Raw genomic sequence first — 18,560 nt, 5'->3', positions numbered from 1 at the left:
TCTCACCTGGCTGCAGGATCACCCTCCTCCTTGTGCCCCAAAATTCACTTGCCCTACTGCTTATTCAGGATCACCTCCTCTTGTGACCCAAAATTCAACCTTGCCCCTCTCACCTGGCTGCAGGATCACCCTCCTCCTTGTGCCCCAAAATTCAGCTTTATGCCTCTCACCACACATCCTTGTGGGCTGGCAAGGGCCACCTTTGTTGTAATAGTGGTTATTTTTCTGGGGAGCTGTGTTTTCTGTAGGAATGTTTAAGCTGAAATAATATTAAAATCTTCCTCTGGAGAGGAGCTGCTGCCCTGCTTTCTGCACACATCCCTGTCAATATGAGCTCTTGTGCAATTGTGGTTTCGGTGGAATGGGATTTATTTGACATTTTAAGTGAAAATTGGATTCTCATTTTAAGTGAGAATTGCAAAGGATGCTTCTCTCTGCTCCATAGCTCAGGCCATAAAATGAACACGTGATGTTGTCTTGCTCTTGGGTTGAGCAGAATGCCTGTGCTGAGGAAGGAACTGCAGATGATTTTGTGGAATACCACTCTGAATGCAAAACATGATTTCTGTTTAAACCTTTCAGCTTTGATTGTGTTCTTTTACAAAAACATTTTTTTTAAATGGCCCTCACTCTGTCTGTCCTCCAGTATTGTTTTTAATTAGTGTTTTAATGCATCAGAAAGACAACAGGATAAAGAATGAAGATACCAAGGAAATTAACCTCATCCCAGTTCATAGATTTCTTCTATAAAATTATTTGAAATTGCTGTGATAAAAGGAGCTGGAGTTGTACTTTTCATTGAGCCATATCCAGTTTTAAAGTAAAAATAAAAGAGATCTGGTAACTCAGCCGTGGTGACTGTTATAAAATGAAAATGAAAAATTTAACATGATTTAAAGCAATATGGGGAGCTTCTTGCTATAAAGTAGGACTTAAATATAGGATCTATATAAAGTAGGACTGGAATTATTTCCCAGCATTATTGTTTAAGCTGAAATAATCCTGTAATGAAATTGTGGCTTTGTTTTGATGGTCAGACTTGGCAAGGCAGGAAGGAACCTGCAGAATGTGGCAGGAGTGTTGCAGGTGAGTAGCCCAAAGCGTGATTGCCTTTTCCGTGCACACATTTTATATATGATATATAGGATATATATTCTCTATGTGTGCCCCACACACCAGCCAGCAGACTGAAGGATTCCCCTGTAAGGTGATGCACTTTTCAGTGCAGACTCAGCACTAGAAATCTGAATTTCCACTGACTTCTGGTCAGAGATCTGGGGCATTTTGCACCTCAGAGACCAGTACCCTGTGGTTTTCCTGTGTCCACCTTGCAGATACCAAACATCATTTTATTACATTCTCCAGGCTTTATTCTCATCCTGTGTGTGGACATCAGTAATAATACTCCTCTGGGATGATGGTGTCATGGTGGTGTGAGCTGAAGGAAAGCTTGGTGATCTGTTTCCTTCCCAACATCATCTTCTCTTGTGGTTGGTCTCCTCCCAGTATGGGTTTGTTGTGAATTTATTCAATCCTAGGATGGGTGATCTTGTCACTTTTCCCTAGAGGAGTGTGACAGAGGCTCATTAATAGTTAATGGCCAGAAATGTGTCCCTGAAGGAGCTGTCTTGTAAGTGGACTGTGGTGACACCAAGTGACTTGTTGGTACCTCCCCCAGCTCCTGATGGAATTTAAGCATCAGATCCAGCCCTGAGAGCATTCCCAGGGGGCAGAGGCAGCAGGACAGATGGCTTTCCATGGTCCCTGAGGTGTCACCCATCTTGCAGCTCCAGCAGGCTGGGCTGAGGTTACAGGCTGTGCTCTGCTCTGGGCTAAAGGCTCTCACAGAATCAGAGGGGTTGGAGTTGGAGGGGACCTCTGGAGATCATCTGCTCCAACCCCCAGAGGGGCCCTGAATTCTTTTGAGACACCCTGTAATTCCAAAGGTATGTTTTATTAGAGAAAGGGAAAATAGTTTGTGAGGTTTATGCCTCTAGAGCATTATTAAAATTTTGTGAGGTTTATGCCACTCATCACATATATTTGCATTGTTTTCTAAAAGAATGTGTTCAGCAGATCTGTGGGTGCTAGGTTTGATAGGTAGACTAATTCCTATTTGGTAGACACCAAATTTTAATACCAAAAATAACCAGATAACTCCACCATTCTATCTCTGTTTTCTGTGGTTTGCTGTACAAATTTAATATCAAAATTAAAAATCAGTAGGGATATTTCATATTCAAAGCATGTAATAGCTAACATGATGTAAAAGGAAGCTAATTATTGGGGAATGTCATGTTAGCTGGAAGTCACAGGGTAGGCAAATATTATGTAAAAATCACAGCATAGAAAGTTGGCACATCTCTGATATTATCCTAACCTGGTGCTGGGATTAAGAAAATGACCTTTTGCTGTAGCTGTAGAACATTCTTGGTCCTCTTGAGTAGGCCCTTGGGTCAGCTAATGGCTGCTGACCTGAAGTGGGAACTTGATCTCCAGGAAAGGAATTACCATTTGGGCTCTCCTGATGTTCTTGAATTGTGATGCAGAGCTGTGTTTGTGAGAGTCTGAAGGAAAAAAAGAGTAAAGACTGTATATGTGTCTGTATTAGATTTGTGTTACTGAACCACAAGTGATGCCACAAGATGAATTACGAGAGATTGCCAGTTATTTAATTTTATATAAACAAAAGGGAAAAGCCCTCAAATGTAAAATGTCATGAGCAGTCATTTTCCCCCTCTGGACTCTGCATACATTTACTACAAGAAGCTGTCCTTGCTGTTTAAAGGTCCCAGCCTGGGTGGGTAAGGCAGATTTGAGCTGAACTCCCCAAGAGCACTGAACTTGATGAATTTCAAAGGTCCCTTCCAACCCAAACTTGTTTTATGATTCTGTGTATGTGCAGCAGTTCAGAGACAGAGCTGAGAGCAGGATTGATCTTCATCTGGAGAGATGTCTTGCTGGAACATCCTGCCTCAGTGTTCTTTTTGTGTTGTGGCTTACTTGGGTTTGGGGGATTTTTAGGAGAAGATCATTTTAACCACTGAAAATGACGCCTGGAAATCTGAAAGGGTTTTATCAGATTTTTACAGTGAATGGGCTTTGACTGAAATGAATGCATCTCTCTGAGTGCCTTGTCTCTCTGGCTTTAGAAGCTCTGGAGTTGGAGTTACTGAGTGTCTTTGCAGATCTGTCAGCCTGTGTGGGCCTTGCCACTGCAGTGAAGGTGCCTGCTTAAGTAACACACAGCCAGATTGACCTGAGAAGGATGCAGCCACTCCTGTTATCTTGGATCTGGGCTCATCTGTAAACCACACCTGAATTATTCATGCTGGCTTTATGAGGATCATCTCTGGAAATGATCGATGGAGGTGAAACTACAGAACTCATTCCTCCTTTTTATTTCCAGCTCGTCTCCCAGTGGGAGATACCCAGAATGAAAGCCAGAATTAATCTTCAATACTAAATTGAACAATCTAAAAAGTTGGTTGGGTTTTTTTTTTTTCTCCTTTTCTCTCTGATTGAGTTTCCTCTCATGGTGCATGATAAATTGTTCAGTAAATACTCATGTGAAATTTATACCTTAAATTTATGATATAACAGCTGCAAATGCTTTGCAGGGCCAGGCCTGATGGAATCTGTTTCCTTTAGCTCTTGCCACAGATGGTGCTTTTGCATTAGCACTGCAGTGTTTGCTCATCTGAGTCCCTCATGCCATGGCCTTGGACTCTGTTTGCCCCAAATTCCTGCCAGTACCTGGTGCAGGAGCTGAGATGGTCCCCTGGTGCCAAATTCCTTGTTTGAGTCCTGAGGCTCAGGGACAGGTCTGCAGAGAGCTTTAATGTGGGTTTACATTTCCTGGAGGGATGGATGTACTTGGACAGGCATTTTCCCCTTGAGCTGCAGCTCTAGCCAGTTGTAAAGAACATGGGGATCTAAAGATGAGATGGGAAAAAAAGACAAAATACTAATTTCTGTCTCCTCTCCCTCAGGGGGTCCAGCTGTACCTCAGGAAAAGACTGCAGGAGTTATTACCAGTTAAAACTGGTCAGGGAGGAATTGCTCATCTTCAGAGTTTCAGTCTCTCTGTACACCTCCAAATGTCACTCACACTACAATGAGAGGGCAATCTGCAAACATCCACATAAACCTTTGCAGTCCTTGCTTTCATTGCATCACTCTCTGAGCACTCTTGGGTGGCACTGAAGCACAGTTTGGTTTTGTTGTTGTGTGTGTGTTGTAAGATTGCCTGGTTTATTTCCTCCCAATGTGTCCTATTTCTAAATACACCATGAGAATGAAATTGTCATGTCAATAAAATACAGAGAAAAAACAATTGGTGAACAGAGATTTTTGAGTAACAGGGAGAAGGTTGAGTTTATGAAGTGCTGGCAGGGCTTCAGTGATATTGCTGACAGGTAGGAGAGACCTCAATTAGTCCAGGACACGTTCTGCTAATTAGGGAGATGAACCATACATTTTCCTAAGTGCAAAGTTTAGAAGAAAATGTACAAATTGAAATAGAGTCTGTTCACCTTTGTTTTTGTGGAGCAGATCCCCCTGAAGCCAGTCTTGTTGTTAGCTGTGAATCCACAACCCTGGCTGATGGAGAGCAGCTCCTTCAGCTCCATCTCCCTCTCCTCACTCCCAGCACAGGCAGCACTTGTCAGTAATGCAGCTCCAACTCCTGGCTTCAAAAATTCATAATATCACCCCCCATTTCCTCTTCAGATTGTTCATATTGCACATCAATAGATCAGCACTCCATAAAGTAGTCAGGCTTGTTTGTTTGTCTTGTTTTCTGAAGCAGGCTATACACTAAATAGAAATTCTATATAGATTTAGCATTAAATAAAGTAACCCCACAAAAGCCCATGGAGCTCCCTTGGCACATCCCACTTCCAGTTTTGCTCCCTTGAGCATCTCCATAGGAGGTGATGCTGCTGAGCTCAGTCCTCATGTCAAAGTCCTGCTTTTAATTTAACTTTAAGTTCTCTTTCCCTGCTATGGAATGAGAGCAGGGAGCAGGGTGGCACTGGCTGTGCTGCTGCAGTGTCAATATTGGAGGAACCCAAGGCAGATGGCAGCATTCCCACCACAGCCCAAGGCCACAGCTCTGTTGAAAGCCACTTTTTAATGAATTGAGTTTTCTGGTGGCAACTGGGGTGACCTCATTTATTTCAGGGGCTGTGTCTGCCTGGCAAGGGCAGGCAGGGAGGAGAGGCAGGGGAATGAAGAAATCTCATTCTTACTTTCCAGCTACACTGACAAAAAGGCAAATTTTCCTTCTGAAATCAGGGAGGATTTAAATTGTAAGAACCTGTGGTTTATAAAAAAGGTAATGTAACTTATGAGGCTGGCTTTCCACATGGCCAGAGGTGAGGAAGAGAGGTCAACCCTCTTTCTGCCTTCAGTATTTCCTCCAGAGATTTATGTAACGGGCTGGGCAAGAGCTCAGACTTCCCAGGTGAGAGTGGGGGTGCTCAGGCTCCACAAGTTGATGTGGAGTTGCCAGATTTGGTTGGTCTAGTCTGATTCTTGGATTTCCCTGTTCTCCCCTGCTGTGGGACCCCATCTGTATGTGCTGGATTTACTGTTTACTGGTGTTTTTCAAGAAGAGACATGAAAGAAACAGACTGAAAGAATGTTTTGATACTTCTGTGATCTGTATTTTTTCACCTGTTATGTACATAATCTAAAGGATACAGATGGAAAGAGTTGTATGACATGTTCTGAAGGTAAGCTCCCACTAACTTTCCAGGCTCCTTCCTGTAGTTCCCACTTCATCACTGCCCCACAAACAAGTCCTGCAGGCTCAAACTCTGCTGCATCCTTGGCTGGAGCTTCAGAATCATATTCTGGATGGTACAAGACTCTTCCTTTGCTGAGAGCCTGCCCACAGCTGGACCTGTGGTGGCTGCTCCTTGTGCAGCTTTGAGTTGGTGCCGACTCTCAGGATATATCACAATTTGGCAATCTTGCTTTGCACCAAGAACTGTACAGCAGCAGCATTATTTCTTTTTGTTCCATGTATTCCCTGAGTTTCTCAGAGAAAAGGCATTGTGAATTGAACTGGCTGAAATACATCATTTCCTTTTCACAGAAAATCCTGTTGTTCTGGGAAAATCTTTTCTTACCATTTGAACGTAGGACTGTGGTCTTAAAAATACCTCATGTAAGACAGATCATCTGTATTTTCACTAAGGAAAACTGAACACAAGGTTTAATATTTCCAGGATGCATGTTGACTTTGGAGCACAGTACTGGAATGTGCTTCCAGGCTTTATGCCCTTGCCCAGATCCCAGGCCATGATAAAGAAGGTTTTTCTGGTATTAAGCTTCCCTTCATGTTTCTTTGTTAAATAGAATTTTCTTTGTGAGCACAACTGCTTCTCATAACAAGGATTTGAGTTATGGTTAAGACAGTTCTTACTTGATTGTACTAGCTGAAAATCAGGAGTGTTGCATCAGAATCTTTTGGGAATTATTAAATATTGGCAAAACAAAGCCTTTTTCTGGAACTCAGGCACCTCAACTGTTTGTCCACGGACTTAAGAGGTTTTCCAGAGTGGAAACTCAAGCAGTGAACAAAAAAAGAGCAAGTGTTTCTATTTACTTCAAATGGTTTTGCCCAATTCATCCGAGAAAGAGACCAAGTAAACAAAGGGACCTCCTTTAAAAGGTAGATAAACAGGCATCAGTTCTAAAATCATAATTTAAGTAAGGAGGATGCAGAACTACTCCCTCAAGGCAGTTTAACAAATCCCCCTTTGAGTAGGATATGAAAATAGAGGTTTTTCCATTCCAGTTTCTGTATATGTTATAAATGCTGTACAGACAGTTTGGGGAAAAGGAGTCTAAACATTATTGTTTGTTTGAGTGTTACAGAGCTAGACTTGGAGTTCAAATTGTAAAGGGTGAAACATTAATTAAATGCAGCACAATGAAAAACTACGTGAAAGCCTGAGAGATATGAATGACTTCTTGTTTTGTTGGTTTAGATGATAACTTCCTGGGTTTATTTTTATGGCACTGGGAAAATATCACACGACTCTGTTTCTCTTTGATTCTTCAACTTTAAAGTTTCCTGAACCAGCTCCATGGAGGGAGGAGAAAACTTATTTGTTGTTGTTGTTGAATACCTATTGTGAAGCTTTATTTATAGAAGCCCTTTGTTTGCAGCTGTTCTTTAAGCTTGAAATATGTAGAACATAAAACATGGTGCATCTTTGGGGTGATATGATTTGAAATGATGCAGTGTGCCTGTTCCAGTTTGACTCTTCTGTGGCCTGAGGAATCAGGATGGTTGAAGAAGTGGCACAAAGAGATTTTGAGGAGCAGATATAATGGAAAGCCAGACACAGTGGTTTTGAGCTAAGTTTGGGGAGGAAATAAAGATATCTCCAAACACCTGAAGTTATAACTAGTAGAGCTCTTTTTGCTTCAGGGGTGGTGAGCCAGGATTTGGTAGGTGCAGGGTCATGATGTGCATCCTGATGGGATGGGAGCTCTCTCTGGGATTCTGCAGAGAAGAGGGAGAGGGAAAATTGGGACCGCTGTGCTCCTTGAGGTAACACTGGGGTCTCTTCTTCCCCAACTCTCCTAAGGCTTTACACTGTGATAGAATTAGGCAAATGAATGTAAATCCTGTATTTGTACTTCTGACATGGAGCTGCTTAAAATAATCATGGGTCTAGGAAACCAAACAGAGTCTGGCAGCTCAGAGTTACCTTCTAACTTAAGCAAAATGAGAGGAGTCCTTGATTTGGGCTGGCTTGTGGAGTATTTCTGGGGGATGAAATGGCTTCTCATTTTTTGGCAACATAGAACCACTGGGAAGAGGCAAATCTGGCCTGTCCTTCAGCAAACTGCTGTGTTCAATTTACTTCATTACAGACCAACAATCCAAAACTGCCTCTGACTAACAGAAATGCTTATTGAATGTATACTGAGCATATGTTCAGTGCATATTGAACATGACACCATTGTTACTGCATTCCTTGCTCCCAAACAAAGGATGAAATGTTTATCATTTGGGCTCAGTTCAAGAAGTATGATCTATAGTTTCCAGACCTAGAAGGACAGTTTCTTATGGCTGTACACCTCTAAGAGCAAGTGGTGTGTCCTTGAATGGTTTAGCTTTTCAATTAATGTTTATGTTACTGATAATTTTGTAGAGTTGCTCTCTTTCAGGCTTGTGTTTCACTTCAATGACTCAGTTTTGGGTGCTGCTGATACATTCCTGGGCTAGCACCAACCCATGGTGTTTTTGTGTCCCTGTGAGCACATGGTGCCACAAAAGGATTATTGGTAATGCCAGGATTCCATGCATTTTACAGGCTGTCTTCCCTTGTGTCAAAAGGTCTGTTTGAAAAGGGCTCTGGTAAAATTCTGCTGAAAACAGAATGTGGTATTTCCATGGGAGGAGGATGTACAGGAGTTGGCTGCACCTCAGATACCTTCATGTCTCTCACCCTTGAGGGCACACCAAGAAATTTGGTGTTGTTTTAGATGTTTGGGGTTTTTTTATGAAGCTAGGAAATTCTCTTCATAATAGTCTTTTTATTTGTGTTTTTTATTTAATTTAGGTGTGCTTGTGGAAAGGAGTAGCACAGGGGTGTGCACAGAGAGGGCTGAGCTCCCTCACACAGCAAAGCAGGATTTCCAGGATGGATTCATTTCCAAGTGTGTGTTCACTTCTGTAACACAAATGCCATCAATCCTTGTCTAGGGAGAAAACCACAGCCATGACATCCTGCTCTGGAAGCCATCCTGGAATGTCAGCTCTCCTTTGGGAAGCACAGGGGTAGCCTGAGAGCTGAGGTCTGTGCCACCAGCTCAGCAATCCCAGTGCTGCCAAGCCTGACCTGCAAACATGAGCCCTCCCTGTGCTCACCACTCTCTGCTTTGATTTTCCCCAGGAGCTCCGACTCTGAAGAAGCATTTGAGACCCCGGAGTCCACTACACCTGTCAAGGCACCACCTTCACCTCCACAGCCTCCCCCTGAAGCAGCAGCAGCAGCAGCAGAAGTTGTTGCAGACGTAGCAGAGCAAGAAATAAAACCTCAGCTGCCCGTGGAAGATACAGGTATTGAGTGGGACACGTTATGGGGGAGGTGAACATGCAGGGAGCTGTTTCTCTGAGCACTGACAAGGAATTATGCTAATAAATTGGCTGCTGGAATATTAATTAATTACCCATGCAGAGAGGAAAAATCCCTGTTGCCTCCTGGAATAAAGTAATGGAGAATCTGTGCAAAACATTTCAAAAATATTAAAGAAAAGAGGAGCTCTCTAGAAAAAACTTTCTTCCTTTTGAACCAAGCTTATTTTTCTAGGATTTTTACAGAGTCAGTTGAGTAGAATAAGGAGATGTGGGTTGCAGATGCAGATACCTGGGTGAGCACTATTAGCTATGACAAGTAACAAAATGCCATTTTCAGATATGTTACTGGAAGAGGAGGTAGTCAAAAAACCAAAGTACTGATTTTATAGGAGAAACACAGGGCTATGTTATGTATGTATGGTACGCATATGTGAAAATTGGTGAAACCAAAATCTTTGAAAAGGTAGAATTGTGTTTAAAACCCAAAGAAATTCTTTCCCCCAAAAAGTGTTCTTTGTTCTCCAGATTGAGTAATGGAATATGAGGGAGTAGAAAGCATGCTATTAGCCCAAAATAGCTTTGTTTGGGCTGTCAGATGACAGCTCAACAGCTTGAGACTGAATTCCCCATTATGCTGTCTTTTTACCATCTGAAAGTCAAGTCATCTTGATCACCTGGCTAAATTGTATGCAGATAATATTTTTCCCAGCAGTCTAAAGCTGCTAAACACTTGTGTTTGGAAAGAGCTGTAGCATCCCACCAAAGAGAGTTACTCATTAAGCAATGCTGTTTAGGATCTTGATTTATGATAGGTTTTTAAGAAGCTTCAAGGATTTTCTACAAACTGATTTGACAAAATAAAAAGTAAATACTGAGGCACCCTGATGCTTTTTCCTTTCTGCTATTAGAGTTCCCTCATCATTGTAGCAAAAGTTACTCAAGTTTGCATCTTCTTTCCTTTTTGTAAATCTTTAGCAATCCAATGATTACAAAATAAGTGCTCAGAGAACAAAAGAACACACATGCTGAACAGGGTTGGAGTGTGCTTTTAATTACTGGTGTAGATTATCTTCAAGCCCTTGGTTACACATGTGCTTCCCTGGCACATGTGATTCTTGTCTCCTTCCATCCCAGTTCCCCCCTCCTTTTTTTTTCAGATCTTTCTGAAGAAAAGTGGGAAACTGAATTTAGCTATTCACAGCCAGTGTGAACTTTATTGGAGGCCATTGGATGGCAGAGGGGAAACCAGTTCATTTGCAAATCACATTGTCCATGGGAGGCAAGTTACAGCAAAATGACAGAGATCTGTTCAGTGATCCAAAATGACACAAAACACAGTTATACAGCAGGGGAATTTATTGGAGGGGAAGAAGATGCGTAATGCAGAAAAAATCCAAATGTAGGAGGGCAGCACAAAGCATCCATTTGTTTTGGAAATCTTTAGAAGAAATAAATAATAGTAACAGTATAGTTTAGGTGTTTAGAAATGAGAAAAGTTAAACATTTTGTGCTGTATAAACCACTTGAGTGTCTCATAGTTTATTTATTTCATAAGTTATGCATGTGGCTGCACACAAAGAGAATTGTAGTCCCTTCCTCAGGGGCATTGAAGCAGAGTTCCTGGATGGCACCATAGAGCTAAAAACCAGGTTTCACTGCAGGGGGAGTGAGGAATATGGGCAGCTGGAGAGCCTGGCACGGGCACAGGGAGAGGAGCAGGGTCCTGCTGGGCTCCTGCTTCAGCAGCCACATGGCTTTGTCTGCACATGGGATGGGTGACAGAGCGTGTGTGGGTGGAGGGAGGGAGCACAGTAAGTGTTTAAAGATTCTTTCATCTCTAGCTGACAATAATTACTTATGCAGAGGGCTGCAGTTGTGTTGCATGATATCATTAGCACAGCAGCTGGACCCCACTGCTGGAAAGGCAAGAGGAGAGGTTTTAATTAGGTTGACTTCTGTGGTCCTTTAGTGAATATGATGAAAGGGAAATAAGCTGTGCTCTGGTGCTGGGTTTGTGCCAGCTCCTGGTGGGGTGAAACCTGCTGCATGGCTCTGGTCCATCAGAGTCAGTCTGAGGGCAGCTCTGGAGGGGAAGAGGAGCAGCAGAGCAAGGATGGAAACTCCCCCTGAGCCCCAGAAGTGCCACCAGTGAGCCCTTCCATTCCTCCCTGAATAATGCTGGGAAACATGGCTTATAATCTCACATTGGAGTGTTTGAGGTTGCAGTTATTATTGTCATTATTTTAAATTATTGTTACTTGTCTCCTCAGCTCCCCATAGCAGTGTCCTCTTGTCCCTTGTTTCATCCATCTGAGCACCAGAATGTCCCCCAAGCCCATTCTCCCAAATACTCTGGTCTTGGCCAGGAATTCCTGCCTAGGAACTTTCTGTCACCCCCACTGCCTTCCCCAGATGATTACTGAATTCAGATTGTATTCACAGGGGAGAGTGAGATCTGGAGTCCCCTGTGTGCATTACAGCCCAACAATCAGGATATGGGGCAGATCCTATTTTTGAGTCCTTCTGGTGCCAGGGAAATTTGAGGTCAAGCTTTCCAATAGAGAAATTATGGTCCAGACAAAAACAAACTAAATTTTTGGTATGGGCAGCATTCTTCTTCAGAGTTTTTCCTCTTGAAGCCTGATATGGAAAATTTGAAAAGAAACTTTTATATAAAATGTTAGAATACATCTTAGAATAAATGACAAAAGTATTTTTACAGAACTTTAAACAAGTGGTACTAATTGATTTTCTCACATCAAAGGGTTTCCATAACAAGAAGGGACTTGAAATAAACCGTATTTCAAAATTTCTGGTGTAAGGCAATTCCAGTTCCTCTATGCTTTTGGCATTTTTTCCTCATAACATAGTAACTGGGTGCATGTTGTATGCATTTTCCATTGTTTGCTTTTTCTCTAGAAAACAGAACTGATATTAAATTTCTTCTGTATTTGCTTATTACATCTGTTAAAATGTTATTGCTAAGCCTGTCAGAAGAGTGTTTCATTTTGTTTCCAGCTCAGCACTCTTAAGGCCTATTTCCAGTTTATTTTTGCTTGCTTTGGCTACTTCTGTAAAAAGGCAGCAGAAATTTGTTTTGTTTATTGATACACACAGTGTTAGAATATTTTATTCATGTTCTCAGGCACAGGGTGGGATTCTTGGGTTTGTTCTGTGCAGGGCCAGGAGCTGGACTTCAGTGATCTTTGTGAGTTCCTTCCAACTCAGGATATTCTGTGATTCTGTGACTTTCTATCAGCTTCTGGTTCTTCCCTAGCAGGTGCCAGGTGAAAATGCCAAGTGTTAAATATGCCAGGTAACTCTGATATTTAGGTTTCATCACCTGGATACAAGAAGTCTGAGGTTTATGTTGTTGAGTTTGGGTTTGGGAATTTTTTATAGTTGATCCAGTGAAAATGTGGTTGGAATCAGAGGAATTTCCCAGTGGAAGGAGCAGAACTTAGACCTTCTTTTTTAATTAATGAAATTGGAGGTTTGAGGTGCTTGTCTGGCTTTTTTATTGCAGTGTAAGTTCCCCAGCTATCCTCCACATTCTTGGAGAGCTTTATAAAATTTAATATCTTCTTGTGGGCAGCTCTTACCAGTATAAATTGTGGGTGACTCAGTACCAAGAAAAGACATAAACCTGATTTAAAATGTTGTGCTGGTCTCTCTCTAGGGCAGGTAAATTGTGCCTTAAATCCCATCGCTAGTGTCATGGTATGTTCCTTTGTGCTCAAACTGCATTTTAATAAAATACTGTAGTGATACTGATTGGCTTGATTTTGTGTTGTAAAAGGACAAATGTCCCTGCTCTCTGAACAGGCTGTTAATGTCAGCAAAGTGTGGTCTTCATGGCTTTGTGGTAATAAAGCCTTGAGTACCATTTATGCCTCCTGCCCCAGCAATTCTGCTGCTGCCAGGAGCGAGCCAGTCCTGTCCTGAAGCCAGAAGAGGCTGACAGCAGCATTTCTCTTCTGCCAAGAGCTGTTTGCCGAGACAGTTTCACATCTTGTTTCATAAAGAAACAATGAAAATATCGAGCAGCGCTCTGCAGAAATCCGTACTCTTGAGTAAAAGGGATTTGATGAGGAGGAAGTCATGAAATAAGCAGTTAAAGAAGATTAAAGCCTTGCACTGTGTGGAGCACACAGAATTGAAATGCTGCTTTGTTGGGAGTAGCTGCAAAGCCTTGCATGCTCCTTTTGCATGATGCATCCCAAACTCTTATTTACAGTCCAAGTCCTGCAAGGCAATGGTTTATTTTATTATATTTTACTTTGTTTTAATGCATGTTTATAATTACTTGGAACAAGGGCCTCGATGCTGTTGAGGGTTTTGACGTAGGCAGGAAGGATAACAGGGCATAACTGCAGATGACTCCTCGTTCAGATCCCACTTTGATTTCTTGCTGACCTACATTTGTACTCCACTGGCACCCCAGTGTTTATTGTGATGCATTCCCCTGAAGTGCCTCCCAGTCTCCTCTCAGGGTGAAAGGGACAGATGAGGCTGATGCTGGAGGTCTGTGTCACTCTCTGAGTGCCCTTTACACGAGTCCCATCAGTGTCACCAAGTGATGTGTGTGTGAAGTGAGCACCAGCCTAATTAATGACCCCTCAGCCAGGCTGAAACCAACCCAAACCAGTGGGGATTAGGGGAAAATAAACTGTTCTGAAGTACTGACACACCATTAGCATTCATTTAGCAGAGAAAACACATTAGAATATTATTTTAATTGATGTATCATAGTGAACTTCCACGGCCTTAAAAGAGAAGCTGCATAGCTGTCATCCCTTTGACAGTCTCTGGAAGTACATGGTGCCACTTTGGGAAATGTGTCCAATTCCCTTAAATCCTTTGCTGTGCTCTACACCCATAAATAGTAATCCTTGCAGACACACAATTTCTTCTGAAACAAAGGAAATCTTTTTTTCCCTTTTCTTAATCCATTCATAGCTTCTCACTAAAATAATAATTGATTGTCTGTATTGCTTTTATGAACAGTGTTAATGAATGTAGCAGGGCAAAATGAGAGTTATTCTGCAAAACATGTCAGGATTGGAATGGAAAGGATGAGCAGAAATGTCTCTGAAATCGTTTAGGGTTGAGCAAAACACTCATTTTTGTTTGACTGTTTTTCTTTATAATTGCATAATTAAAAAAAGATGACAATGTGAAGAAGGCTGTATTGCTTCATCAGGAACCACGGGGCCATTTTGCTCCTGTGTGAGAGCTGAGAGCAGCTGGCTGAGCCCAGCCTGAGCTGGGAGCTGGAGAAGCTGCCCCAGGCCTGGGGGGACACACAGGGACACACAGGGACAGAGGTGGCCCTGCTTCATTCAGGTCAGAGTAGTGCAGTCACAGCAGGAGCAAAACATATGCAGGATTTGTAAAACATTTGCATAATCAACTTAATGAGCTGCAAGGCAGCAAGGACCTTCACCTTCCTGCTTTTCTACCTCTCTATTTTCTAATTTTTTTTGTTAAGCACTCTTTCTCTACTTTGTCCAACAGTTGTTTCATCCCAAGTGAAGAGACTTCAATAAATCATTTTAGGATTCTATTCAACAAGAGAACGTTTAATTGCAGTGGAAAGCTGCTTGGATTAAGAGTCTTGACATAAATCTCTCTACAAAATTTTCTTTTCATCAACAAGTTAGAACTACACTTGGAAAAACCTGGTTTAAATAACCAGTAGGGAGTTCTAGATTTTTAAAGGAAGAATTTTCAACTGAAAATATTTGTGGAGTTCTCTAAATGACCTTTTTTTCTTTTACCTTTGCCATCATTTATTTCACATTAAATTCTCAATTATTCATGTCTTATTATAAACTTGTAATTATTGACTGCTTGGGGCAGACAGAGGAGCAGCATTGATGGGTTGTGGAGAGGAAGCCATTTTCCTCTGGGTAAATTGGTAAAAATAGCACATGGGGAACAAAACTTAAGGTCAACATGTAGTTACTGAAGCACCAGTCAATTTACAGGAGATTTACTTCATAAGAGCTCTGACACAATTGTGTGAGCTCTTTATAGTAGTAGAAAATGGGAGTAAGAAAGTGCTTTATGTGCAGTTTTTCTGGTATTGCCAATATTTAGCATATTATGGTAATATCCATCTCTGTAAGTGATAGTTTAGAAGAGGTGCTTTAGAGGTTATTGCAAATACATATTTTGGTTTTTTGTGAAACTTGCCTTGAATCCTGTTCTGGGGAGAACAGATCTATTTTTTCCCTAATCTGGTTCATATATTGGAAAATCACTTTGGTTTGCTTAGTCAATTCGTATGATTTTAATGCCTTTTACTTGCAGCAGTATTAGATTGCAATGAAACCTCCTAAGCCCCAGTTGTGATGAGGTGTTTGAAGTGCCCTGATTTTCTGTTTGCCCCTGCAGGGCTGTGTGCAGAAGCTGAGCCCGTAACCGATGTGTCACACAGCGAGCCAGTTCAGGAGAGCCCCTTCCGTCCCCCCTGCCATTCCTTCTCCACTGTCTTCGACGAGGACAAGCCCATAGCCAGCAGTGGAACCTACAACTTGGATTTTGATAACATTGAGCTGGTCGATTCTCTCCATGCCTTAGGACCGAGCTCTGCAGAGCCCAAGAATCGTGACCCCAAAGCAAATGTCCGGAGAAAATCCACGGATTCGGTCCCAGTGTCCAAATCCACGTTGTCTCGGTCCCTCAGCCTGCAGGCCAGTGATTTTGATGGAGCATCTTTCCTTGGCAACAGTGAGACATTAGCACCCTCAGCAGATGCCTACGGTACTGGTTCCAGCAGCGCTTCCAGTACCCTCAAGAGAACAAAAAAGCCCAGACCAGCTTCCTTAAAAAAGAAGCAGTCGGCCAAAAAACCTCTGGATGCTCCGCTGGTGAAGGAAACCCCACAAGAACCGCCCGAGCTTGGCCAAGCAGCTTGTGAGGACAAAGCACCTGAGGTGAAGGCTGACTCAGCAAAGCCTGAATGTACTGAACCTTCCAAAATCTCTGCTGAGAAAGAGGAGGCCCCGTCTGTGCCTGAAGGATCCGAGCCCTCGGATCTGGACCATTTGGAAGGGATTGGTGCATTCGGCTCCGGAGGCAGCAAGGTGCAGAACTCCCCTCCTGGCAGCAGGAAAACGCTGCCTCTAACCACGGCCCCCGAGGCTGTGGAGGTGACTCCGCCAGACACCGGGGGACAGGAGGACCCTCCCATCAAAGCAGTGAGGCTGGAGTTTGACTATTCCGAGGAGAAAGGGGGGAGTGAAGAGCAGCAGGAGAGCGCTCCTCCTCCCAAAAAAGCAGGGAAAAAGCCTGGTGCTAAAATGCCGCTCCGGAGGCCAAAGACTAAAAAGCCGGTGGAGAAGCTTGACAATGCTCCGACCACCCCGACCAAGTCGCCCACTGATCCAAATGAAATCCCCATCACTAAAGGCTCTTACACTTTTGATATCGACAAGTGGGACGATCCCAATTTTAACCCCTTCTCATCCAGTTCAAAAATGCAGGAATCTCCCAAACTGCCTCAACAAACGTACAGCTTCGAGCCGGACATGTGTGAGGACTCCATTGATCCTTTCAAGACTTCTTCTAAGATTGCCAGCTCGCCTTCCAAATCTCCAGCTTCCTTTGAGATACCAGCCAGTGCCAATGAAACAAATGGGACAGAAGGAGACAGCCTGAACAAACCTGCCAAGAAGAAGAAGACGCCATTAAAAACGTAAGTTAAAGGGCAAAGATGTTTCTAGAATAGAAGCAGCACATCCCTTAGCACAGTTACACAGGATTTGTAGCTCAACAGGGAGAGGGAGGTGACTTTGGGTGTTGGTGGCCACAACTGGAGCCATGCTGAGCTATTCCTGCTCTCAGCCTGCTTCCTCAATAATTTGGTATTTCCAGAACTACCAAGCCACATTAGGAAACTGCATTTTTCAAGTCTTTGGGCTCAAAGTGTAGTTCTGAACCTGGTTAAATTTTATTTTGTTATATACCCAGTTTTATTGGTTATGTACCCAATTCTATCAGTTACATACCTAATTTTGTTGGTTATGTACCCAGTTTTATCAGTTACATACCCAATTTTATTGGTTATGTACCCAATTTTATCACTTATATACCCAATTTTATTGGTTATATACCCAGTTTTATCAGTTATGTACCCAGTTTTCTGTGACCTCGTTCTGGGAAGTTGATGCTGTTTAAGAGGATAAAACTAATCACACCAGCACAACTATTTTATGAATCATTGTTTTTGAGCGTGGGATGTGAAATAGTGACAGTGAAAGGCAGTGTCAATCTCATATTGCAAACAGCAGGAAGATGATTTCATCCAGTGACTTATGGTATTTAAAAGAAAATAACCTGAAAGAGAAGAGTGCAGTATGGAAATACATTTATATATATATATATGTACACGACTAAGAAATGTGAAAAAATTCCTTTTTATGAAAAAGCTTACAATTGTGCAGAGTTTAAAATATCCAAAACTACTGTATTTTAGGGAAAAATCCAGCTTTTAGACACGAGTGACAAATTCCAGGATAAATTTTCTATGTTGCTGTTAGATATTTGGTTAAAAACCCCTATGGCTGGTGTCTGATTTGCATGTTGCTTTATCTGCACAGATATGGTTATTTTGAGTAGATGACCACTGAGTTTAAGTGTCCCATATATCTGAAATTTATCTCCTGTGTATATCTGTAAGAAAGTATCTCAGTTCTTGTTCCTTTATGGTTTAAATGTTCCAGCTGACTAACAAAAATGGGAGCAAATTTTTTAAATGCCAATTTAAGATAAGAAGATAACATGGTTAATGTAAAGCAGTATAAAAGCTGATCTCCTGTACAGGGTGAGAGGGAGATTATTCAGATTTTTCTGAATAGGCTCCTGCATCTTAAGTTTCTAATTCAAGTCCCTTGTCAGATTTGAGGAAGCTTGTGCCTTTATTTTATTTTGTTTCTAGGGGCATTTCTGAGTTACTGATAGTTTAATTTTTTAGTTGAGTTGTTTTCTTTGGGAGAGGAGCCTGGTTTTTCTGGTGTTGCTACTTTTTGAGGTTTACCTGAAATTTAGTGGTAAATGCCATTTCTCCATGCCTGTAGTCCAAACTGATTTGGTCCAAACCAAGAAGATTTAAAAGTCTGACAGCAAGAGAGGAACAATTTGAATGTTACTGGGGATATGCAGAGGGAAATTTTAATATCACCAGATCTTTAAGTTTTTGCAGCCAGCCAGAGTGTCCTTGTGTCTTCCAGTAGCTGGAGCTGACAGACCCCCAGAGTGGCCTCTTGGGTTCTCCCATCTGCTTTGAATACTGGAAAGAATTCCAAAGTTCTTAATTTCGGGGGAAAATGAGTTTACAGAGAGTTTGCTAAGCCATGTTTGTCCTTGAGAAAATCCATCCCAGGAAAATTCTGTCTTGGAATCACAAAGTTCAGTGCTGGTGTTTATCAGGGTGGGGAGGTGAAGCTCC

General features: G+C 42.2%; 1 protein-coding gene across 10 annotated transcripts in view; it reads left to right on the top strand.

The window, feature by feature from the left end:
* TACC2 (transforming acidic coiled-coil containing protein 2) overlaps positions 1–18,560 on the top strand; it is an 89,515-nt gene that overhangs the window by 41,379 nt on the left and 29,576 nt on the right. For all 10 annotated transcript variants that reach the window (XM_064717544.1, XM_064717540.1, XM_064717547.1 and 7 more), the window contains 2 exons: positions 8,922–9,088; positions 15,506–16,808. In XM_064717544.1, the coding sequence (XP_064573614.1) occupies positions 8,922–9,088; positions 15,506–16,808 (1,470 nt within the window). The remainder of the gene's footprint in view (positions 1–8,921; positions 9,089–15,505; positions 16,809–18,560) is intronic.

Source organism: Zonotrichia leucophrys, chromosome 6 (assembly GCF_028769735.1).
Source record: "Zonotrichia leucophrys gambelii isolate GWCS_2022_RI chromosome 6, RI_Zleu_2.0, whole genome shotgun sequence".
Taxonomy (NCBI): domain Eukaryota; kingdom Metazoa; phylum Chordata; class Aves; order Passeriformes; family Passerellidae; genus Zonotrichia; species Zonotrichia leucophrys.
The sequence above is the reverse complement of the archived record's forward strand: the minus strand, read 5'-3'. Positions and strand labels throughout refer to the sequence as shown.